Source organism: Hippocampus zosterae, chromosome 5 (assembly GCF_025434085.1).
Source record: "Hippocampus zosterae strain Florida chromosome 5, ASM2543408v3, whole genome shotgun sequence".
Taxonomy (NCBI): Eukaryota; Metazoa; Chordata; class Actinopteri; order Syngnathiformes; family Syngnathidae; genus Hippocampus; species Hippocampus zosterae.
In genome coordinates, this window is record NC_067455.1 from 14356144 (window position 1) to 14382736 (window position 26593).

At 39.6% G+C, this 26593-nt stretch overlaps 2 protein-coding genes across 2 annotated transcripts in view; one reads left to right on the top strand and one right to left on the bottom strand.

Annotated features, from left to right (window-relative positions):
- Positions 1 to 26593, bottom strand: part of LOC127600853 (F-actin-uncapping protein LRRC16A-like) — a 692893-nt gene that overhangs the window by 371516 nt on the left and 294784 nt on the right. The gene's annotated exons all lie outside the window — the stretch shown is intronic.
- cdkal1 (CDK5 regulatory subunit associated protein 1-like 1) overlaps positions 1 to 26593 on the top strand; it is a 183149-nt gene that overhangs the window by 87226 nt on the left and 69330 nt on the right. Inside the window, exons 9-10 of the mRNA XM_052065753.1 lie at positions 15516 to 15682; positions 26017 to 26162. Of these exons, the coding sequence (XP_051921713.1) occupies positions 15516 to 15682; positions 26017 to 26162 (313 nt within the window). The remainder of the gene's footprint in view (positions 1 to 15515; positions 15683 to 26016; positions 26163 to 26593) is intronic.

Genomic DNA, 26593 nt, shown 5'->3' on the forward strand with positions numbered 1-26593 from the left:
AAGTATTTATTTCAGAATGTAAGGTGCTTACATTGTCTGGATGGAGTAAAAGAAAAAAAAAAAGAAACGGGCAAGTTCACATCACCTGGTACTACATCTACTGTATGTTGTGTAACAGTGAAAATAAGACAAAAAGATCAAAATACAAATCTTAAAAGACAACAAAAGCTTATTCACACAAGTTAATAATGTTGATCATCTGGTATTTTTTTTGGTATGTGCCCAGCAACACATTACAACAGTTATGGATGTAACATAACTGCAAGAGTTTTCTTGGTATCACTCAGTAGTCTAAAAAGTCAGGAGTGTACGTGAAGACAGATTAACACATTATTCACACACACTCAATTCTAAATCGACAGAAAGCATTATATTGAGGGACATTAAATTTTATCAAGTCCATTGAACTGAAGATTTTTATTTGATCGAGAGGCAACATTTGATTAAAACCAGACATTAATACGGATCACTTATAAATCATGCTGGATTAACACACACACACACACGCACACACACACAAGAACAAAGTGACAGCAGGGCAAGACAATGGTCTTAAAAATGCTAATTGGCCTGAGTAGACAGCATTTCATATAAATGCCTTCATTTCTTATACCGCTGACCCTTATCCGGGTAGAGAGACAGCGGGAACCTATTGCAGCTCATTTAAGGCGAGCATCAGGGAAGATCCTGGACTGGATCTGAGTCTGTGGCAGGTTTGTTGGCTACCTGATGGATCCTGCCAGTAGTATATGCTCGTCTCAGTGATAAAGCCATGACAGTCTCAGTACATATGCACAGGTACAGTGAAACTGTGAATCATTCCTTAAATCAGCATTTAATTTGTATTTGTCTTTTTTTATAAAGCTAACATTTGGAAAGTATATTAGCATCTCTGGCACTTTGTTTAATTTGCAGTTTAGCTGGCAAGTTCCTGCTAACTGATTTTTTTTCCTTTTTTCTGGATTTCTGGAAAAACAGTTCAGAGAATGGATGGGTGGATAATGTGCCGAATTATCCTCCAAAGTTACATTGACGGCTTCAAGCATTTCATAGAAATGACTTTGGTCTCGGGGTCTGTTAACGCTGCAGCACTCTGCTCCCCCTGTAAGAGTGTATGCATTCTTGCGTGTTTGTGTGTGCCCTCCCTGTGATGTATATTTTGATATCATCTAGGGCTTTTTCACACTCCCTGCAGGGATCAGTTCTCACAGAGCGGGCCACCCATGGCCGCAGCCTTGAGCCCCAAGTGGAGGGTGACACGAATGGGCTACGGGGAGCGGGGGGACAGCTTGCTCCGGGAAATGTTTGGAAATGCTACAAAGTGCAAACTGTTGTGTATGTCCCGCAGTGATATTCCCTTACACTCTTATTACCACTGTTGCTCTCTTTGGCCGCTCCGGGTTGTACATGGCTTCATTGCCCTTGCCTCACTGGTAACAGAATTGAGTTCTACTATTCAAGCAAATCGATATGAAGTAACAAATATTTTCCTGAATTTCTTTAAAGTTGCAGTGTGACTGAAATAGGAAAACCGTATGGGAGGAATCATTATTTCACAGCTGTGCAACAACCTAAAGTATGTCTGTGTTACCAAGTGTAAGAGGGAGCTTTATTGTCAGGTGATTTCCCCTTTTCATTTGTAAATAACATGTTATTGTTGAGCTTAGTTTTTTGTACTTCCATTTAGCGTGCGAGATTTCTGTGGATCATGAAAGACGGTATCATTCAAAAGACACGCTCGCTCAATCATGAGTTTTTTTAATTACAATGTACTTTTTCATGGCAATACCTTGATACATTGAGAAGGATTGACAATGACATTGCATCACATTACAGACATGTAAAAAGAAGTACATTTATATCGCAGATGGAAGAACTACAAATAATCAGGTAAAAATCAGTACATTAAAAAGCCAAAGTCAAAATGTGACGAAATAGTAAAAATAAGACAAGGAATGAAATAATCATTCATGGAAAAATTAAGGTGTTTGCGTAACCGATATGATTGGGCCTTCAAAGTTGGGTACATCCCGGTACATGTTTGGGCATGAACCTGTGTTTGCAAATTGCTTCGTTGGTTTTTAGGTTGTTACGCAGCTAGAAAGAGCGTCAAGTTTCGAGCTGCGTTAAGTGACAAAAGCAGGATGACGGCTCTTCCTATGCCTTTTATTGCATCCTTCTTTAAATTGTCTCACACAATATTTCATCGGATTTCTCAGTTCATTTGGCCGCTGCCATCGTCAATGGAGAATAATGAGCCTGTCCCAAAAGAACCCATGGAAACCACAAGTCATGACATTTCCTCCAGGTCTCCAGATGAGCTTGCGCGTTTAGTATTAAGAGCAGATCATTTTTCTCCAAGCTGATATTTCATATTCTCCTTGCTCAAGAGTGGCTTTGATGCCTTCGCTACTGCCCCTTGGAGGCTGTTGCTGACAGTTTTGTTCAAGTCTTTCTTTGCAGCTCTCAAAATTGTTTTCGTTGCCAACTGCTGCTGTTTTCCCTGATCTGCCCGATCATCTCCTGTTACTTGGCACACCATTGGTTTCTTTTTTCTTCAGTGTGACCCTGGCCAGTGGTTATACAATGGCTGTGATTGAGTTTTGCATTTTCTCTCAGTTTCACAATTCTTTTTTTTTTAAATGTACTGTATATTTTTGTTTTGTGACATTAATATTCCTGAAACCTAATTGTTTGTGTTGCAGTAAATTGCCACTTCGTCAACTTTGAACACGGAAATACGGGCACAAATCGGTGTGAATTATGACACTGTCGGTCTAAGACAGGCCCGAAAGGATAATCAAGCGCTACAATTGTTTAGTGCACTTCTGCTGCCTGCTTGTTTATGCTTTTGCATTTGTGACTGTGTTGACATGTCTGGCTTGCTCTCAACCACCAGTAAATGTCACTTCAGGTTTTCGGCTGAAGAAGCTGTTGAGTGTTTCTGCCTGACAAGATGGCCTCTCCTGGCATCTGTCATACTGGAGAAAAGCCTTCTCTTTGATTCCCTCTGACCCCCATTGCGTGTGTGGGTTAGGGGCAAAACTCTCCCATGTTGATGAAGTGTGTGTGTGTGTGTGTGTGTGTGTGTGTGTGTGTGTGTGTGTGTGTGTGTGTGTGTGTGTGTGTGTGTGTGTGTGTGTGTGTGTGTGTGTGTGTGTGTGTGTGTGTGTAAGTGTGTGTGTGTGTGCGCGCGCGCGTTTGCATGTGTGGGCATGAGCGTAATGTTCGCCTCCATGTGGAGACCCCTCACAAATAGCTCCTCATATGAATAAAAAGTATTCATACTTTGTTATGGTTAGACCAGTTTATTGCACAATCTGGAAAACGTGACACCCCTCCCCTCAATCTTATTTTCTCTTTCTTTATCTACCGTCTGTTCATCTCAAAGCTAGGCAGACGGTTCCCCCACAGAGCCTGTTCGAGGGTTCTCATTAGAGGGAGGGTTTTTTTCCTCGCATCTGTTGCCAAGTGCTTGCTCATGTGAGGTCCTGTTGATTTTCTTCGAACCTTGTATTGTACTGTACACAGTATACTGTATGAGGGGTGTGGTTGTCGACCTGCTAAATGTGGAAAGTGCCTTGAAAATGGTTTTGAACTAGTCCTTTCGCTGTTGATTGAAGTTGACTTATTTGGGAAACGGTCACCTGGAATAACTGACTTGAGCCTTTTTTGGGAAAGAACAGAGAAATGATCCCTCTTTTTGACTGAAACGTTTTATGCCTACCCTAACAGTAGTTGGTGTAGTGACTCCGAAAAGAAACACGACAACTTGATTTCTTCAATGCTTTTAGACGCGGCCACTCCACTGTAAATGTAAACTTTTAAGCGTTCAGGCCCATTTACCCTGCGCCAAATGTTTACGCTTGCGCATGCTAAATCATTTAATTGAACAGCCAAAAGAGCTTTTTTTTTTTTCATTATAAAGAATGAAGTCTCGAATGCTTTTCTTTTCAGGCAAGCTTTGCTGTTGTGTTTTCTTTATGTTGTCTTTGTGTGCTTTAGATAATACTGTTGGTAGAAATATTAAACTTGGGCAACGAACCGCATTCATTAAGTCATTAGCCCTGGGCAGTATTGCAGAATATTTGTGCATGTTTAAATCAAAATATTCATATTTACGTACCAATATTATATTTACATGATTAAAACTATGCTAACAGGAATCCTCCGAATTAACATACGCACACTGTCACCATGAATGGCATTTTTAAATAATTTAATGCGGTTTCCCGACGACAGCTATCCAAGTTACCCGGGTACACATTGTGTCGCGGTCACGAGCTTGCAAATAAACACACAAAATCTTACAAGTGAAGTTCATCAGGGTTTGCCACAGTAACTCATTTGACCAACACACGCACACGTGCACGCTGGCTAAGCGAATTAACAAACACAAACATCATGCCTGCCGGTGGGTCATGAATATATTAGCATAAATACTGACCAGACGTATTATTGTTGATCAAATTAGTCCCTGTACAAGCTTACAGGCCAATGCGCACACACATCCTTACACAATATGAACAGAAATTAGGTCGACAGCCTTGAATTAAAGTTAAATCTTATTATGTCTGATTAATCATAATAGCGTGCTTGGGTGTGCGCATGTGTGCGCGCACGTGCAAATGTCTATTGCTTTGACTTCTTTGACAGCAGATCTGAACTATTACCACCTCAATGGCTTTTTAATAGGAAGCCATTTCCATATGTTATGCGTGCGTGGGTGTGTATGCAGTGCTCCCAGTGCCTTCCTGTTCTCCGAGCTCTGTGAACCGAGATGTGATCTGCCCCCTACAGCTTTCTTTGACTCTTAGACCCTCTGACACTCGCTGTGTCTCAGCCTCTCCGTCTTCTAATCCATGAGCCCCGTCGACATTCGTCCTCCCCTTGGCTTCAACTCATGCGCTTTTAATGACGCATTGTACATGTTCATTATCCTGATAGACTGACATTGGGGTCAAGTGTGGATGAATACTGTTTGATGGATAACCTTTTCAAGATCGACCTTTGTAGTTCATAGTTGTGCACTACAACAGTACAACATGAAATAAGGGCTTAACGTGGGCCCAAAACAAGGATATCTTCCTTCAATCCTGACGGAGCTACGAGTTTCAGTTCATTGAATAAATGCCTTGAATTATTTAAATTTGAGGTGAGCTCTAGTGATTGCTTCGTGAAGGGGCGCCCATGACGTCGATCGCGATCGACCGGTGGATCGCGGACTGGTCCCAAGTCGACGCGAGGGGTGTAGAGGAGGAAAAAAAACAACCATTTGTGTGTTTTTGTTCATGTTAGTAATATATATATATATATATATATATATATATATATATATATATATATTGTGTGTTAATGTACACTGCACCCTAATCATCCTATTTCTCAACCTTGCTTTTTTCCTTGAAATGGTATGCCATAAAGTTAAAATCTCAAGTCTTGTCTGTTCATCTTGCGTTTGTCTCTGTTATGAAATCAATCAATAGTAATTTGAATACAACCCCTCCCCCATTCCATAGAGATGCACCCAATTGCATGTGTTTGACTCGTTAATAATGGACCACTTTAAAAAAAACATTTTGAGTAGGCAATGAAACTTGCCACGCAGAGTGAAAACAACTAAACTCCCTCAGTTTCCACTCAAATCTTGACGCAACACCAATGAGCGTCACTTGTCGATTTACTCAACTCTTCTCTGCCCGTCAGTTCACCATTCCGCCACTCGCCAGTTCACAGGATATACTCAGATGTTGCAGCGCCCACAGATCCACTTTCCACTTACGTTGCCGGCCATCTGCTTGAGGAACCTCACAAGATACTTCTGTCTTGACATACTCACAGAGAAAAAAAAAAGATGAAAGAGAGGATGGAACATGCATTCCACTCGACTCTATGCAATCATATACACCCTCGCAACCGTAAACATTCATACCGGCACGCAGATGCACAAGTACAGTGCTCTGAGCTCCTCTGCCAATTACTTCTGATATATCCATACAATATGTCTGACCCATATATCATATGGCATGTTTTTCCTTCACATACATTGCAAGAGGCGAGCAGGCTCACAAACGCACCAGCAGAAGCTTTGATGTATCCAGGCACTTTATCTCTTGTGCAAGCGTGCGCAGAAGGTCATGCCTTGTAGTTTGGGAACTCTGTGAAAGTAGGTTAAAGCAGACATGTTGTGTTGTTTAAAGGATTGTGTTGGCTCTTCGTTAAAGTTGCGCACATACACGCACATCCGTGTGTGTGTGTGTGTGTGTGTGTGTGTGTGTGTGTGTATTTATGCAAATTTGTGTACATGTGTGCATGTTTTTTTAATGTAAACATGCCTGAGTGGGAATATTTGCATAATACAAGTACGTGTTGGTTTAATCCGCGAGGATGATGCTACCTGCCAGGCTGCCCACGTTCCACATCAACACTTGTTACTCTAAATTAAGCCATTTAATTATGCCTGCTAAACTGTGTGTGTGTGCGTGCGTGTGGCATTTGTTCATGTGTGTGTAAATATATGGAAATTGATTATATATTTTTATAACTTTCAATATGAAGCTTCATGGCAGTATTTTTTTGAATTCCAGTGATTCAAAGGTATGCAACGAATACTGCTTACTATCCTTGAAATATGCACTTTTTTTTAAATAGAGGAAGAAGCAAAACCTGTTGCTATGCAGCTACAAAAACAACAATAACAATCATCATTAAATGGCATCAAGTTCCGGTTGATTTGTGGTCCAAGCAGTAATGATACAGCATCAAATAATTGGGGAAAATTGATTTATCATATGTTGTAATGAAGTTATGTCACAAGAGTTATATTGATGTCAAGAAGCTGGCCATAAATCAAAAAGCACTTGCGCATACAGTATAGTTAATATTGACAATGACAAATGGTCGCTCCTGTAGCCTGCACACTGTCTGACTTTCTCTTCCTCCTTTCACTTGCTCAAGTTGCTGTTGTTGACATCTGGCGTAGAATTAGTTGCTTTCCCGAATGTGGGTGGAGACGTTTACTGCGAAGGCACGTGGCAGCTATGGGGGCTTGATTGTTGGATGGGGGCGGGACCAAAGCGATTGAAGGTCAGACAGGCCTTCAAGCCATGGCACAGCACAAGAATTATTGCCCGTTTATGTATGAGATGTGTGTGTTCTCTCTAGCTCTTTGCATGTGATTAAAAAATGAATCATTTCTGGATTGCGGTAAGGAGCCTGTACAAAGCTCCTAATACACGTTTGCGTTGGTATCTCTCAACAGTAGCTACTGTTACATCACTATAGGTCATGCAAATTGCCATTTTTCACTCAGTCTTAATATACCTGTACCTCCACATTTAAGACATTTTTTTTTCATGTTACCTCAATGTCATAGAATCATAACCTTAAACAACAAGTCAAGCCAAATTTTGCTTAGAATATACCTTAAAAGTTCATGTCCCCCCCCCCCCACCCCCCAAGTTTTTAATGTCAATGCAGATTGAAAAAGTCTGACGTGATTAACATAAAGACCAACTGGAAATTGCACATTGTGCAACATACAGTAGCTGTAATGTTAGTTTTATTTAGTCATTATTTACAGTGATGAACATATTTTTACACTTGTATGGCTGTTAAATGTTGTTTTTAGTTTTGGCACAAACAATAACTAAATAAACAAATCCCCTCGGAAAAAAAGAGCATGAGATTGTTGTAATGCTCTTTTTTACCGAGGGGATTTGTTTATTTAGTTATTGATATATTTTTTATTTAAAACACAGCACTTTGTATGCAGCAATGGCTGTTTGAAAGTGCTCTATAAACACAGTTGAGTTGAGTTAAAAACCAATTCTGTAGGTTCTGACGGTCCTGGAATGGATCATTTTAACCCTCACATATTCTGCTATTTGATACTGGAAGACAGGAGGCGAAATGCATCATAGTCCTTGCATTCAAAAGTTTATCACCAGCTCTCACATCAAAGAGTATCTTTCATTTTGTACTCGTTAGGTTAAATGTTCTTGTGATTTTTTTTGTCTCAGCAGTGTTTTTAGTAACAGATGATGTCTTCACCTATTCTTGAGTCATGATCATTTTAGTTTTGGAAAGTAGTGTGAGTAAGTGACAGTCTGGGATTGAGCTTCCTGCTCGTTGAAATCACACCCTCTCTTAAACTTTCTGGTTAGGAGGATATGGAATGTTAAATTGCCACTGATGCTGGGTTAGTCGTTTGAAGCCCCCCCCCCCCTACACACACACACACACGCACACACTCTGATATTCATGAGCAATTATCCTCTTCTTTTCCCTCACTTGCTGTTATCTTATTATAAGGCAATAGATGCTGAACATTACACAACAGTGCGTGCTATTTGCTTATTCTTTCTTTAGCTCTGTGTTGTTTCTATGTGAATTGCTGTGAGTTAACAAGCTGAATATGCACTGGGGCGGGGCGCGGGCAGTGTATCGATCCTTGCGCTATGTTTATCCTCTTCTCTCTTTTTGCTGGGCAGATGTGTGTTTGTGCATATTTCTATTCTAATTATCATCTCCATGGGAATCGACTAGGCGAGTTGACTGAGGTCAAATCAAGGGGAACAAGTTGCGGATGAGGATGATTTCAATAATTTAAAAAGGAGTGTTCCCTGAGTGATGCCTGTGCTACTTATTATGAATGGTTTAAACTGAAATAAACAAAACAAAACTTATTAACCTATGCCCTCCCTTGTGTGTTTGAGCACCGCATTTTCTTGATAGAAAATGCTTTGAACTACAAATACAAGACACAGCATACATATTGTACGCAGTACTCCACCCATTAAGCTCAAATGCTTAGTGCTGTTCATGAGGTCATGCACTTTCTTACTGGTTGCATGAGTGGTAATGTTTATTAGATTATAGATTGTAATGCACACGAAGCTGATCCTATTATACTGTATCAAATCCTTGTTTTTCCATGACATAAAGCAACACACCACTGAGCATGTTAAGCACTCGTGATGTGTTAGGGTGTGAGTGTTTGAAGCATAATCATACTGCATACCACCCTATAGACCACCGATTTATTTACGTGGTCAGTCCACAGATCGTGATCTTAAAACAAATAAAAATAAACTGCAATTGATCGAGACATCCCTGTTTTTTTTCTATTCATCTTTCATGCTGGCTCACACTCAGCGTGCTGTATGTTGTGTAATATGCGAAGCAATTGTTGATCTGTGTCAGGGAAAATGGCGTTTTACTGCGGTTTAAAGGGATCATTTTCATGCTCATGTAATCTGCAGTCTGTTAACATGTTTAAGCCAATGGCAGTTTGCACAGTTTAGCCTCCTGAAATAGATTGTGTTTCATCGATAAATGAGTAAATAATACAAGCAATTCAAACCTACATGCACATAGGACGGAACCTGTGGAAGAGCACCGGAAAATAAAATCCAGATTTATTATTTTTTTAATGATGTCTGTTGAAGTCAGTCAAGAGTTGAGCCTGAACAAATGCACATGTCATGGATCTTAAAGTTGCGTTGTAGTTGGAATGGAAACTCGGCCAATGGTTGGGGACTAGTCCAGGGTGTGCCCCGCCTCATTTGCCTAAAGTCTGCGAGCTCCAACCGTGACCCTCCTATTAAAACAAGTTGTATAGAAAATGGATGCGTCCGTGAAATAAAATGACTCAAATATGAATTCTGTTAGAAAACACAGTTTTCACAGTTTTTAATGAGATACCTACACTTAGTCGTTCTATTTATTTATTTAATTATCTTACGTGTATGCGGCATTTGAAGCAATCACAGTTGACATGTATAAACTACTGAAAAAGAACCACACATGACAGAAAATGGATGGTCACGTTGTGCCATTAGTCTCTCATTATTTCGGAACATTTTAGCATTTCAGCGCGGGCTTTCACTGCAGCTCCCGATCATCTAAATCACTTAGATGTGCCATGCTTCCTCAAAGTAACTGCTTCAAAGCATCGCCCCCTACCTCCTCATGTCACTTTCCCATCCGTTTGGGTAAAAATGGAACATGCAGTGATAAAGCTTTGTTTATATATATTATTAAACAAAAATTGTGCGTTTAGGAGTTGCATTTCCATGCAAATAAATCTAGCTTCACTTTAAATGACTCAAGACTGTTTCTCATATTTTGAGTACCCTCTTTAACGGCAAGCTACTACCGTAGCTATAAACATAATCTTAACTAAACTTTAATTTCTCTTTGGCATTGTCGAAGACTGATTCTATTTGATTAGATTTTGTAGTTAATGTTGTGGCTAGTAAGCTTATGTTTGTATCGCTTGATGGTATAGGCATGGTTGGTCACAGCCGGAGGCCTCTACACAGCTGTTTCCTCTGGTACTGTGCTTATTCTTTGTGTCCGTACTGCTCTTTGGCCGCTTCCAAGGCTCGTACCCGAAACAAAGTGGGTCCTGCTCTTCCGCCCATATTCAGTACCGCCAATCCCTTGCCCCCTTTCATCTTCCATTGTTTTGCTGTCTTTACACGGCTGTGCCAAAGTTAACTGAATGTCAATTGTGTGCAGGAAAGGTTCTTCTGCCTGGCTTGTTTGCAATTGTTCTGACTTGCAGAAAAAAAATGGTTAGGCTCAAGGGTTTGTTTAATGAATATGCACACATAAAATCAGCTGCATCATTTTGACCACCTCCACAACAAAAAATAATAATATCAAACGCAATAGCGGTTGAACATATTCAGGCTTCTCCAGCAAAGAAGTGTACATTTACGACAGTGCTACGGTGTCCAATATACATGAGCATTTTGTACAGTCCGTAAATTAAATCCCAAACTGAGATACAGTTTCAGATTCAGAACTGTTAATGAATTAAATCTGGAAGGGCATGTCGTAAAGACAGTGATGTATTTTTTTTTTTAAATAGATTATTCATAAAATGACATCGCTATGACTGGTTTTGCATGCATTTGTACATTGCCACATTTTGCAGTAACGGGAGTGCTTTGATACTGTTGGCATTGGTTCCTTTTCTTTACAACGATTCTAAACTATTCTGTTTTTTTTTCCACGCGAACATTCTTACTTTACCATGTTATAGTAGTTCGTGCAGCAAAACACGAGGAGTCGAATGCCAAGCAGGAAGTTAATTAGAATTCAGGATGTAATAGTTGCTATTCATATGCAGTAGCGATGGAATTCTTGATACAATTAGTGGCCCATCTCTTTTCTGCACACATTGAAACCAGAGGAAACAGCTGTGGATTGTATGTGTATGCTTTAGTGCAGACAGATGATCGAGGCCAAGCTAACATTTCCGACTCAACGGTCACATCTTTTGCCAGCAATAACACGATTGACGTGATCATACAAACAAGTCTACTGATAAAGCAGAGACTGCAATCAACTAGGCAGGTTATTGAGTGCAATGTGGAACCCTTTCAATGTGGCCTTTCCCCCCTGAAAACATAATTAACACAGGCCCCTGAATGTTTTAATATCACACAATACCCAGGCTTGCTTATTTGGCAGGAGTGAAGTCACTGGAATTTTGTTTTGAAAGGGACATATTTAGCTCCTGGATACATTTACAGCATGTTTGGTCATTTATTTCAACAGCATGCAGCTAGCAATTAACTGGGACAGAGCCTTGACACTTTTTTTGTTTAGTTTTTTTTTGTGGAAACTACAGGAATACATCAATCATTAGATGTGCATGATGCAAGCATGGGCAAGAGAGTAGCTTCTTCTAATCCAAAAAAAATAACGAGCTCAGCTGTGAATTTGCCCTTTGCACAAATATATACGGTAAATGAAAGCAAAATAAGACAACAAATGATACTTGGGATTCTCACCCTATGGCATTCTACTTCTTTCTAAATCCTTAAAAGCGAAGAAAAAGAACTGCTCTATCTGACCCAATATTGTGAACAAAGCTAGATCAATCACCAAACAGCATCAGTCTCATTCTTTCTTTTGCCATACTGGACAGCATTGGATTATTTTATGAAGTGATTTGATTATTTAAAGGACACCTACTTGTCTTGGCCTTTTTGTGAATTTCCTGTGTGCTTCTCTCACTTTGCCACTTTTAACATGACCTTCAATGTATAGTTTCTCTTCTTTGTTCAAGAAAAGAAAATGCTAATAGTCATGATCTAAGTGGTCAGAAAAGCTCAGTGTACTGTACTAGCCCAATTCCAATGCAATTGGGATGTTGTGTTAAGCATGAAATCCAAACAGAATACAATCATTTGCAAATCATGTTCAACTGATATTTAATTTAATACACTACAAAGACATAATATTTCATGTTCAAACTGATAAACATTCTTGTTTTTAGCAAATATTAATGTACAATTTCTGTCTGCAACACTTTCCCAAAAAGCTGGGAGAGGTGGCAAAAAAAAAAGACAAAGAACAACGTTTGGAACATCCCGCAAGTGAACAGGCTAACTGGGAACGGGTGCGTATTGATTGGGTTTAAAAAAAAAAAAAGCTTTTCTTAATTGCTCATGTCATTCACAAGCAAAGATGGGGCGAGGTTCACCTCTTTGTGAACCTTAGCGTGAGAAAATATTCAAACAGTTTAAGGACAATGACAGGGAATTTCGCGATATCGTTATCTGCAGTCCATAACATCATCAAAAGATTCTGAGAACTAACTAATCCAAAAATATATTGGCACCATTCGATACTCAATGAATGCAAACCACATTAAAAACTTGGATGTACTCTTGTATGGATGTATTTATTATTTATTTTCGACACTCTTCACATGTTAAAACACACACACACACAGCACGCACGAACATAATCCCCCACCCCAGATTTTAATCTTAATTTTTATTCCGCATGAGTTGTTGCTGATGTCATTTTTTCCTTAATTAACCTTGACCGCCATTATCTGTAAAACGCTGTAGCGCAGTGTGCTTAAAAAAAAGGCCTGCTTGCTTCCTCAAAACTCAAATTAATAACTTTAGCTTGTGATTAGGTGAATTTAATGAACCGAACTACTCTGATTGTTAGACCAAGGTGAGCTCTTGAATTAATTGCATACAGAGGCAAATGTTCACTCTATCCTTTAGTTTTTATTATGCGTGTGTGTGTGTGTCATACTTTGTATTTGATCATGCGTGATTGATAGATGTGTTTGTAGTTGCGACTGTCCTACAAAAATCATGAGCGCCTCTATTGTCAATGATGATGAGCCTTAGAAAAGCTTTTTCATTTGGATAATGGTGCCACGATCATCTTTAATCTCGGTGGTCCATGCACACTATTAAATATGTGCTTTTCCTCCTTTAAGTGTTCCGCACTCGCACGCATCCAATTAGCCACACCGTTTCTCCTCTCCGAATGACCACATGCATCTTTCCATCCGACTCCGCTTAGTTAATGGTAATGACAGTTGTGTCTTTGTGAGCGTGTGCCATTGCCCCTGCTGCAAGTGCAAATGCGTTGAGATTTCCCCGCATGATCCGGGGTATGTCGTAACTCATAGCTTAAGCAGACAATCAACTATTTCCAGACCTGCAGCCAAATGACAGTTAGCTCATTAAGCTGTGGTAGTGAGTGTTGCTCTAATCTATCATGAAGCCAGATAAGTCTCCTCTTGCTGGATATGACCTTCACCTTCCGCGAATGCATGTTTAGAAGGTGGTTATTTTAATTATTGTGAGTGACTGTGATGGCCTTGCAGCGTAGAATCGATGGCAAGTAAACACTTCACAAGAATTAAAGGAACTGGTGTGATTTTAGATTAGAATTTCAGGATCGGTGCCGGGTCAAGAAATCTTTTAGCAAATTCTGGCTAAACGGGATCAAAATCTCCATAGCCACATTTGGATGTAGTTAACCACGACATCACGCGGGGCAGCCTGTTTCTCCACTACGTACGTCGCTCATGCATCCACGTGGCAGAGCCTTTGTAGCCAAATAACACAGAACACTTTTGGGAAGAGCTGCTTTTTCAGGTTGTGGGCATAACATGATGGATAACTGCGTTTTGTAAGGGTTGAAATGGGCCAAGTTATTCTCCGTAAGAATGTGACAATTGTGCCAAAGGGCCCCAAATGAATTGAGAGCACTTATATCGTGGGGAGGGTGACTCATGCTGTTCCTTGGTTGCATCAGCTCGTTCCCATTTAGCCCCATCCCAAAAATTGGGACACCTGAGAGGGTGAAAAAGAGTTATTTTTTATGAATTCAGTAGTAAATGCATCTCAGTTTTCAACACATATCTTCCAACATATTTGATGTATTTAAAACCACATACAAATTAATTTATAGGGTCTTTCATGTTTAGTTGTTATGTTACACCATTTTTGGAGTCCGATTTTCATGCAACACTTTTAGTACATTTAACCGTGATCATTACTTTGGTGCATTTTATTTTCCTACATTCAAGCACAGTCTTAAGGTTGCACTGTGCTTAATGTTGCAGCGCCTTACGCTAATAAATCAAATGTAATTTTGGAATAAAACCTCTGCTTCATTTTTAAGAACACTTAGGCCCATTATGATGTTGGTCCTATGGTGGTACTTGTAAAGTGAAACATTTTAGCTGCTACTTCCTATAAAATGTTTGGAAACCACTGCCAAGTTGACTGATTGACATTTATTTGATTTATAATGCTACTACAGATTGTGATAACACAATATAATATAGATGCCGCATGCAGGTTTATTGCAACAAATATAATAAATATTATGTAATGATGACTGCAGTTAACTTTTAATTACATTTTTAAATGTGTTACGTGTTAATTTTCCTTGAATTGCTGAAATTGGAAAAAAAAAAAAACAATCTGAAGGAGACATGAATTGCATTAAAAAAATGTTTCCAATGCATGAAATTATTGAAGCTTCTCTTGCTCAAGTGTATTCATGTTGACATAAATCTAAATTAAGGTGGTGTAAAGTCCAATTAATGATAAACATGATTCCCTGGTGGTTGCACTTCCAATGAAGAAGGTCCTCTTGTGTATTGCATGCCGGTTACCACAATAACCTTGAGTTAGATGTATTTACCATGACGGTGTACTTACTGTTCATGCCCAAGTGAAACTGAAGCTTTGTGTAAAGGAAGCTGTACAATAAAAAATACAAGTTATCCTTATCGTAGTACGGTTATGGTTCATCTTGATCTGGTATGTGTTTCCGCCGCGGGCTCTGTCGGCATCTTCATAGCAGGGAAGACAGCATGCAGCTCGCCAATGAGTTAACTAAAGATGATGTGACATGGTACAAGGCGAATATTATCTGTATACTGTACAAGGAAGGCACTCTTAATTCTTTTTTAATGCAGTCTTGCTATTCTGTTCATTCAGTCCATCGTAACCTGAACGTCTCACTTATCTTTCAGCTAATCAGTGGGTGTCTCCAGTACTACAGTACTGTGCCTCCAGTAGACAGCTGCTGGAATATTTTCGGATCCTTGACAATAGAAAAGAGCAAAAGATTCAAGACTGCATCCGACTGACTTATGTCACTCAGTGGAAAAGGGTCTTTTGTTCACCTATGCAATCTTTTCTTGGTTTTGTGTGTGTGTGTGTGTTTAGAGGGAGTATGTGAAATCTGGCTGACCAGTGAAGACACGGGAGCTTATGGTCGAGACATTGGGACTGACCTGCCCACCCTACTGTGGAGGCTGGTTGAGGAGATTCCTGAAGGGGCCATGCTCAGGCTCGGGATGACCAACCCACCTTATATCCTAGAACACCTTGAGGTATGTAAAACCTTAAACATCAGTACCCATTAATGACATGGGTAACATGAAATATTGCACAAACTCGATTGTAATGTGTTTAAGGAAGATATGTTTGACCAGACAGCTGACTGTAGAGATATGTCCTTTTTTTGATGTTGTTGTTGTTTTTTTTGTTCTGTCCCTGTGGCTTATTGTGTTCTCCCTTCTTGTGGACAAATATTGCTTTGTCTAGATTTAATAAACTAAATGCCTTTCTGTTTTGCTTAGTAAGCAGTATCTCCGCAAACCTCCATTCATTAGTGCAGTTCATTCTCCTCTCTCACTAATGAGTCAATTAAGGACCATTGTGTCCTCTTTAGTCATCTCGTTTTATCAGTCGTTATTGCCTTGCCTAATGGAACAATGGACATTGTTATCCCGTCTGTCTCTCTCCGTTCAGGCTGCTCTTCGCCATGTGTCTTGTCAATCTAATTTCCTATCATTGAAATCTCCCAATTTACACTCTATCTGTCTTGATTATATTTTCTTCTCCATCTATTGTCTCGGTCAGTGGTAACAGACATGTCGTCAGGATTTTAATTTTTGGGGAAGGAAACAAACCGACATAGAAAAATATTGAAGGGGTGTGAGGGAAAGATTAATATGTGACTCTTATTGCAATAATTTGAAAGAATCAAGATAATGAACATAAATTAGGAATGCATGCTATGGTCAAACAATGTAGCCATTGTTTTATAGGGATACGTCCGGTTGTCAATAATGTCTAGACATGAACGTGGAAACACAACAATATATAAACCCAACAAAGCTCGGAGAGTTTTGCTTGCTGTAGTTTTTTTGTCTTTTTCTTTTTTTTTTTCAAGCCTCTCAGAATGGTGTGAAGTTGACAAAGAGAAAGTATATGCAAGTCTGTAGTGTAGACTAAGTAATAATATAAATTATTGTTTGTTGTGTTTTAGTTGTTTATCACATTTATAACGATGTAAAATGAAAACAAAAGCTGTGCTATTCACTGAGGTTAGGGAGCAAGACCCACCGCAAATAACAAATCGCAAATCATGTTTACGCTTTGGACTCAATTATTGATAGATATTCTCTGCTTAGTCTTAACCATTTCGTCACTCTGTTTATTTTGGCATCAACGCCGTTAGGAGCCGCGTTCGACTATCACTGGTGTCCTCCACAATGCAGTTGTTGGTTGCCAAGCTATCGATCCGCTTTTTGCCAACACTAACTGCTACTTTGCTAACTCCATCCATTTTCCAAACCACTTATCCTCACTGGGGTTGGTTATTGTTAAGTGTCCTTTAACAGCACTATCTACGAATAACTGTTATTATTATTACGACTTTACTATTTGTATTTTATATATATATATACATATATATATATATTTTTTTTTTCAATTAATTCTCACTTATCTTTTTAAGATTATGATCAATCTCTGAGGAAATTCATTTGGAAACGTAGTAGAGAAAATTAAAAAGGGAGAAAGAGAGGTCTTGGAGGACTCAAACGGGGACCTCTAACCTAGAAAAAAAAAGGCACACTAGTAAAGTTCATAACGTACAGTTTATGCAGTTGAACCAAACAATTAAAGCTGATTGGCTATTATGAAGTGAAAATGAGGACAGAACTTGGGGAAAAATGGGGATGAAGGCCCCGGGATACAATTGAGGGGTAAAAAGGAGTGAGAACAGAGCTGTGGGATGTTGCATTGGAGGTTGCAATTAACCAGGGGTTAATGGAGGTGGCTAATTGTCCCCCACATGTATAGGTAGGGTTTCTGCTTGGCTACATTACAATTAAAAACCACCCTCCTAATGATGGGGAATAACAATTAACCGATAATTAGAAATATGCTAGGATGACACATTAGCGTGGGCTCACAGTGTGAATCTTAATAATCATTTCATATGCCGGCAACCCGTTTATTGTTAATGTCCATGCATTACATTGAATTATATCTCTTTTCCTTTTAATTCCTCAGTCAATTAACCTACATAAGAAAAGATAAGAGTCATCTTCCCTAACTTATCTGTTTCTTTTGTTGCTCTTGTCCCCCATTTACCCTTTCTTCATCCAACTTCCACCCACACTTCACTTCTTGATTAGTTTCCCCACCCACTACCAAAGCCCTCTTTCTTGACCTACTTGTAAACGCTACATTGATGACTATTTATTGGCACCAATGTATAGTTTTTGTTGAATTATTTTCTGTTTACTTCACACGGGACTGGTTAGTACTGTAATGGTTCAAATAGCAGGCAGATCGTCGAATAGGGTAGCACATTCGCCTCACAGTTCTGAGGTTGGGAGATCAAATCTGAGTTCTGGCCTTCCTGTATGTAGTTTGCACGTTCTCACGACACTCGTCTCGGTTTTTCTCGGTACTTGTCCCACGTTCCAAAAACAGGCATGTTAGGTTAATTGTACTTACAGGGGTATATGTAAGTGGGATTTCTAATGTTCATACTTTTTTTTTTTTGTGTATGTCAAGACAAATTCTCTTAACTTGTCTACAGTTTCGACTGTCAACACTCCGTCAACATACCAGTTGGTACCCACAGTAACTACAGATAAAACCTGCCCCTTTTGAGCTGCGCGCCGACAGCAGTGCTAAAATAGGAGGTGGAAGTGGTCAGTGTTCATGAATGTGGATAGCACACATCAAATTGTGTCAAAACCACCACATTATTATTATTATTATTATTATTAAAACCCCCCAAAAATCCTAAAATTTAGTATCATATGAGAATGAAAGCATTGTATTTTTTTCACAAATCCTTGGTACCAGGTGATGACTTTTTTAAATAACCCTTTGTACAAGCCCCTCAACTTTTTATTACATCACATTGCACAGCCCTTCCGAGGCTGCTTTCTGCAATGTCTTAATGTTGCCAATGATCGTCAAAGAGTGAAATGTACACTGCAGAGTGAGCAGTCACTTGCATACTCTCCCCCTCTTAATTGTTTACAGTTCAGAACTATCTCCTTTTCCCACCTTTAAATTTTTCCACTTGTTCAATAGTTTATCCAATTTTTACAGCTGCCAACGTGACGGCAGTCATCACAGCGATAACAATGGTTTGATGTTGAAGGCCAAAAGTCGATCCAGTCGTCCTGCCGAGTGATGGCCAAATGACACCCTTTTCATTTGAACAAGAACAGCGCTTATAATGTAAAACAGAATCGTAGTAAATGGCTGTGATTGAAAGTGAAAATGTTAAGTCACCTCTTCTGAGAAGGTCACCTCAGAGTGCACTCACACACATTTTTCTGCGCCTTGTCTCCCTCTGACACCCAAGAACACGCAATTTCTCCTCATGTGCTGCCTTTTTCTTTTCTCTCTTTTTTTCCCCTGTCAGACAACCTCAGTACCATTTGCTGATTGGAGCAGTTACAGGCCGACTCGCCTCTCGGTCTTCTGCTCTCTGATGTTTTAGTTGATTGCATTCTGCAATCAGTATTTCATTTTGGAGTAGTTTAAAGTAAAATGCCACCATTTTTGTCCCTCACTTTTCTGCCATTTTTAGCAAGTCCTCCCGCGATCCATCAAACCACCTGCTAATAAATTGCTCAATGGCTGTCAAAGGTGCATCATTTTATCCTTTGATCGTGTAAGGTGTCTGTGCACATACATGATGATACCTGTGCGGCTGCTTTTGCAAGCCCGCATGTGATTGAGCTGAGCATGGTAGCAGCAAATGAGCTGTGAAAGTAGCCCCGTACGAAGCAATCAGCCGGGCTGAGATGAATGAAATTGCTCTTGTCCATTAAACATCCTCCTCAAACCTCCTCTGAGCTTGACCAGAGAGCCATTAGATAGTCTGTTCACACATTCCACACTCACCGATGTGCAGTCGTGGGTTTATGCATGACTGTACAAGCTCTGAGGAGTTTACTTTACGTTTTGTGATGCTTTATTTAACAAAACTCCTGCTGTTCCAAGACATCTACTGCTTAGCAAAATCCATTCAAATGATTACTGATGCATTTTTTGAACATTTATTTATTTATTTTTTGCCTATCAATACGCTGTTCCAAACTATGAGACGATAGGATCTCCTTGATCCAATGAAGCAGCGTTGGTCTCATGTGAAAGCACAAAAAAATGTAAATAAAAATGTAACCTAATGTGACTCAGATATATATGTCCCAACACAGGAATTTTAATGTAAATGTTGCCAAACGTGCACCCTCAATACTGGGTTTGACATTACAGTTTTGCGTCTTGCATAACAATAATACGATTCATTTAAATTGGACATGAGACAACTGTATTGTTTTATTTATTTATTTATTATTATTTTTTGAGTGACATTATCAATGTTGTACTTTACAACAACATTGAATTTGAGCATTGTGGGACTTCCCAAAAAACCCCAACAACAACAAAAAAAGAAAATACTCTTGAAATTTGTACATATAAAGGTTTGCTAGTGCTGTCAAGAGATTAAAAAGGTGAGATTAATTAATTATGCTCTGTAATTCATTGATCTAATTAATCTATATTTTAATCTAATCAAAACATTGCTGATTTTCGTTTTAAATTCATTACATTATTGATCATTGAGGCCGATCAAAAGATTCACATCACAAAAAAGTGGTATTATAAAGTATTATAGTGTTTTTAAACAGACTTGAACAGCCATTTTCTTTCTGTTGTATTTGAGACTAATCCCAAATCCTATCTGCAACCTTTAGTTTCGACCACCATGGGAAATATCACTGTTTTATTTTTGTAACAAATACCAAATAATATCCCACACGCATTTCTCACCTTCACATCGAGACATGCAGACAAGCAAACTACATGAGCGCACACATTTAAGACGGCACCGTCTCACGGCCATTTTCATTTTAATGAAGCCTTTGGGGGCCTCTTCACATTAGTGGCTCTATGTTGCATTGTGCCAGGCACCCCACACCAAATGAAGCCCCTCAGTAAAACTGTTCTCATATGTCTCTTAATTATGACCTCCGACTTCCTGCACAGTCTTTTGTTTTCTGAATGATGGTAATCACATTCAAGGGTTCCTGGAGACTATAATTCGCTTTCCTTGTTGAAGATTGAAAATGTTCAGTTTCTTTCCGATATGGTTACAGACTATTAGGAGCAAAAAACACATTCAGACTGGCATCTGGTGAACACTGACTTAAAGCAGGAGGTCTGTCATCTAGCGTTTTAACTAGCCACAGAATATCTTGCTTATGCGTGGCTGTTTCCTGTCTCTATTTTGCTCCACCTCACTAAACACTGCAGATGAAGGCAGAAGTATTGCCTCATGCTTCTCAGCAGTTGGGTGCAGACACCTTTCTTTTTCGTCTGGAAAGTGTTTTAATTGGCCCGATGTCTTTCCTTTTTTTTCTTTTTTTTTGCTCCACTTTTTTGCAGTTAGTTTTTGTTATCCTGCTGAGAGTGTGGCTAAACTCATGGGCTGTACTTTTATCATCTTTGACTTAAACTTGAGCATGAAAAAAGTGAAATTAATTTGCTCACTTATGAAATAACCTTTAGTCTGTGGTATAAATTTTCATAGTTCTGAGCTAATTAAGCAAAACAAAGCAAAAAGGAATACTGTAGCAGATATTCTGTTTGTCTTTGACAAAATTGCCGTGACAAAGCAATGTTGGTAATAAAGTACAGTATTACTAACATTTAAAATAAATTAAATAAAACAAATAATAATAAAACCGGCAAGCAAATAAATACGAATTCACCATGAATGAGAGCCTGCAGTCTTTTTTTTTTTTTTTCAACAAAAGATTATCTTAATTTGGTTCAAAGTACGTGAGTGAAAAGCTTTATGTGTTTTGAATGTGCATCACGCGGCTGATGTAACTGCAAATCATCGGTTTACACACCAACAAATTTACCATGCATTTATTCATACGAGACGCAATTTAAATGCGCCCATGGATCAGTAAAGGAAGGCAAAGGAAAGCTTAGTATTTCAATAATGTGCTCTACAACTCATTTGTGCTGGACTGTTTTTTTTTTCAGATGTTATTTATGTTGAGTGAAAATAAGGTCAAAATGAAATTGATTCAAGTAAAATATATCTTGTCAGCCGTTGGAGCACACTTAATTGAAGCATTGCTGTTTCCAGTTAAAACTTATGTGCGAACCGTGGAAAACAGTCTTCAGCAGATTTAGGAAAAATAAAATAAAATAAATTCAACATTGCTAATTTTATTTTTTTTTAACTACCTCGTTTTTTTTCTTTTCTCTCTTTTTACTTTCATTCATTCATTCATTCATTCATCTTCCGTACCGCTTGATCCTCACTAGGGTCGGGGGGGGTGCTGGAGCCTTAATGAAGCTTTTTTTCTGCATAATACAGTCAGGTCAGTCATTAATAACAGATGCTAGCGATTTCTCTTCGTACAATCCATGTATTGTAACTGTGCTGTGTGAGGTGCTGCATACTGGTGTTATCCTCAAGGGAAAATTAAGTGCAATCCTTGAGATGTAGAATATCATGAGAAGCTTGGTTTCTCTTGGCTGCTGCTGAATGCAGTTCCCAACAACTGGGATTTGACTTACTATCCTGGGAACAGAATGGAGAATAGTTTTCCCTGAGACTCCCTTGGGTATACCCACTTAATACAACTTGTTGGTTTGTGTATAGTTGTCTATGCTTCACAAATATCTGAGGTGTGCCAGTAAAGTTCCAGGGCTAGTGTCACAAAAAGAAATACCATATATTTCGCACAATAAGGCACACCTAAAAGCATTCAATTCTTTCAAAAGTCTTATATATGTACCTGTAGTTACAGTCTCTTTGTATTCCGCATTGAATTGTTTCCCTGTTAGTGTTCCTATGCCATCTCGTGGTGATTATTAGCAGGAACCAATTGTTATCTAAAAGGGTTCTGCCCGACACTAATTGACATGTGCAGTCACCAACACACGCTCAGACAGACAGTCCATCAATGGGTAACTGGGACCTGCACTTGCTCGCCAACAGACCACAGCTTGTCAGGCTCCACAGCACCATCTCCTCCATGACCCTCAGAACTAGCTCTCCCCAGGGCTGTGTGCTAAGCCCCCTCCGTTTCACACTACTGGCCTATGGTTGCTATGTGAAATGCCTGAGTTGTCATACAGTGAAGTTTGCAGAGCACGTAGCAGTAGTGGGACTCATCACGAACAACGATGAGTGCAAGTACAGCGAGGAGATAGACCATCTGGTGGACTGGTACAAAGGTAACAACCTTTTGTAGACCAAGGAGATGGCGTTGAGATGCCCTCCCAAGCACATCAGAGGAGCAGTAAAAGTGGGGTACATCATTCCAAGGACGTCACTTAAGCCCAAAACACTTCTGGTCTACCAAAGAAGACTCAACAACGTCTCAACTTCCTCTGGCAGAATGACCTGCTTAACAATGCCTTGTCTTGAGGTGCTTCTACAGATGTGAGGTGGAGAGTGTCCTCAGTGCCACCATCACGGTGTGGCACTGTTGCTGCTCGGCGACAGAAAGGAAGGCTCTTCAAAGTACATTAAAAGCTGTCTGGAAGATTGTGCGGAACAACCTCCCCACAACCACAGACATATTCACCATCAGATGCAGAAAGAGGGCTCTTTGCATCACACTGTATGCATATATCTCTCTTTCTCTCTCTCTGTGTCACTGGCCTTGAATTACCATTGAAGCTTTAGTTATCGTAGTTGTTGTTATGCGTTGGAAGAGAGGGAAGCCTGATGTACAATATTAATCAAAAATCGAAGTGAATGGTAGCATTCCATTTTATCTGTAATGCAAGCCAGGGATCATGTACAGAAAAAGGCCATGGTTGATGAAAGAACAGTCAAAATCCTCAAAGAAATTTTTCCAAAGTAAACAAAAGATCAGAGCATGTTTAGTTTTTGTGAAAATAGAGGTAAGGTATATGAAAGTTAATGTGTAATTCTTGTCAGATCTTTCAACCAAGTCTCCCCCCTCCACAATCCTGTATATGTTCCTTTCCTTTCAGTGCTATCTGATTTTAAGGGGCTGGATATCAGATCCTTTGAGCTAAGCCAGTTGAGATAGAAGGTTTCTGATTTGTGTGTCTATCAGAGCTGAGATAGAAAAGATGAAAGGAATTTGTGTCTTGCTTGCGTGCGTCAACAAGAGCGAAAGCCATCATGGGTGGAGGCGGCATGGAAAAAAGTGACACAAATGTCATACTGTTGTTAAACTGATAATCAGAACAAATAAAAAAAAAATGCACTCGTACCAACATTTAACGGCAAAACCTCATCAGCCCACGAGTTGATGTTTGAATGCGCTGCCGTTATCGCAACATCGTTTTCTCTGCGGACTCACAAAAGTGTCCGCGAGCACCAAAAAGGCCTGCGGTCGGCAGGGATCGCTAACGACAGAGATTAATATCAGGGTTGTGGGTAACGATTGGAGGATGGGACGCACTCTGTTAGACGCCCACAATAAATGGTTCATGTGAATGAAAAGTCCTCCCCTTATAAGATTAATCCCACAGTTGCCTTCAGCAGTGCCCTGCTTCTCAAACTACCACGTTTAGACCCCGGTTGCCGCCGGTACTCACATGCACACACATCTTGATCATCCGGGAGTTATCCCTGATAGGGAATCTAGACTGCAACATACTGCCGTACCTAATAATGTACGCCTCTTGCATATTAAACAAGACTACGATGCACACCGAAACAAGGATTTTCCACACATGGATCCAGTTTCTCCCCTGGTATCTATTGCTGACCTACAGACAGATGACTGTTTCAAAATAATTGACAGCTCACTAAGCTCAGTTTACAAGTGCTAAAGGCGACAGTATGATTTCATCCCACTGCACCCACGATGACCTGTACATGTTAATTATTCTCAGAGTGAACATGCATGTCACAGCAATATTGGACATGCAATGCTTTCTTTGACTTGTACTATTTTTCTCGGGTCGTGGAGTTGTTTTTGATGATATTACAGAAAAAAATTGGCAACAATTCGGAGCACAAACATTGAATGTGTTTCTGCTCTTTTGAAGTGACACTAGTATTATTCTTGGTCAAAAATACATACCGGTACATAGATTCGTACATACGCTAGTGTTGAAGGATTTTCATCACTAATCTATAAAATCATGAAAAAGATTTCTGTCATTGAGATAATAAAAATGGCATTTCTTTACATGCATGTTAAATATCGCATTAACGTCTATCACAATATACAACACCCGTATCACATTTTTTTCCAATATGGTACAGCCCTATTTCTGAAATTGTAAACCTTCGGTCCCACCAAAAAACTAATAATCAAATCAGTTGTCTAAACAAGAGTCGTTTGGGAGGGCTTGGAAATACAATATACTTCTTGTTAGTCCTTCACACAGCATACGAACAAACATTATTGATGCTTGAATTGTTTTCCTTTAACCCCCCCCTCTCTCTCCCCTCCCTCTATCATACTCACACATTCTCTCACACAGTTGTCGCAAGCTGATTTCTGTCACCAATCAAGCGCGCTTTTTTCCCAACCAAATTAATGATTTCTAATTTGGGGCTTGCATTGGTCAACCCCCCGCGGTGCGCTGTGACTGAGCTCTGTGTGTCTCAGTGTGTTGATGTGTGCGCGTGTACGTACATTTTGTCTGCGAATGAAGTAGGAACCGTCTTCAATAGATCTTAATGAAAAGATGGACTGCAATCAGTACATTCTTGTCAGAAATCATTAAATCATTTTATTCACCCCTCTCCTTTTCTCTAGCCCCTTCTTCTGGTGATTAGCATGCTAATGATACCACCTTGATGATGTCCATTAGACAAATTTGACATCTGTGCTCTCTCCAGCCTTTTAGCTGTAGAAATTACAGTTAAAAAATGTAATACCCCTTCTATCTTCATTAATATGGCGTTTTTAAAAAGCATGCTCAGTTAAACGTATTGTACCCCCCACCCCCATTAAAAACACTTGTTTTTATTGAGGGTCTTAATTTCATTTATATCAAATACAAATGTGGTCTATCTGAGCATTATTACGAGTTGAAAAACAGCAATGTAAGATTTCGAGCTTTTTGAAGTCCTTTAACATATTTATTTCATTGTAAGCCTTCAGCTGTTTCCACTTTGTCGAGTTTAAAGAACAACAAGGCATTAAACAAACACGTGCGCACATACATGCCGATATGGAATGGGCAGTTTCAAAAGGGAAAAAAAAAAGTTCTGCATTGCCTGTCCATCCAGAGACACAGCAACAAAACACAATGATAATCAAGTCAACACATGAAGACATTTATGTGGCTCCAAAGTTGCTTTTGGAACCTGTCACGAATCCCTTCCGACATTTTAAAATTTTACCATCCCTTCCTTGTCTGTCCTGTGCCTCTCTAGGAGATGGCGAAGATCTTGAATCATCCGCGTGTCTATGCCTTCCTTCACGTTCCTGTGCAGTCAGCCTCTGACAGCGTCCTCATGGACATGAAGAGGGAGTATTGCATTGATGACTTCAGAAGAGTGGTTGACTTCTTGAAAGAACGGTAAGGCAAGCTGTTGACCTTTTGTGCACTTGTGGTATTGAAGGGATACATGACCTTAACAATGTTTTCATCTTCCATCAGTATTGCTGTTTGGTAAACCTTTGAAGATTGTTTTTTTTCCCCCCCATTGTGTTGGCAAGCCTGTCTGACTTGGCTCGCATGTATCTTGCAGTGTTCCTGTGTCAGCAATCTTTGTGTGTTTAGCACCTGATTTGAAATTTGAAATGACAACAATTCACGTCACACAGTCCCCCTCCTGTAGGTTTGCAGGCCTGCAGGTGCACCATGGGAATAAAGCAAACATTTCACGAGCAGCAGAGGATATCTACACCAACATAAAATAAAAGCGTGATAAACCTTCGGATATTCATAATGTGCAAATAGTGCCCCGTCTGGCCTCGTAATATTTGCACCTTCGTATCACTTGAACA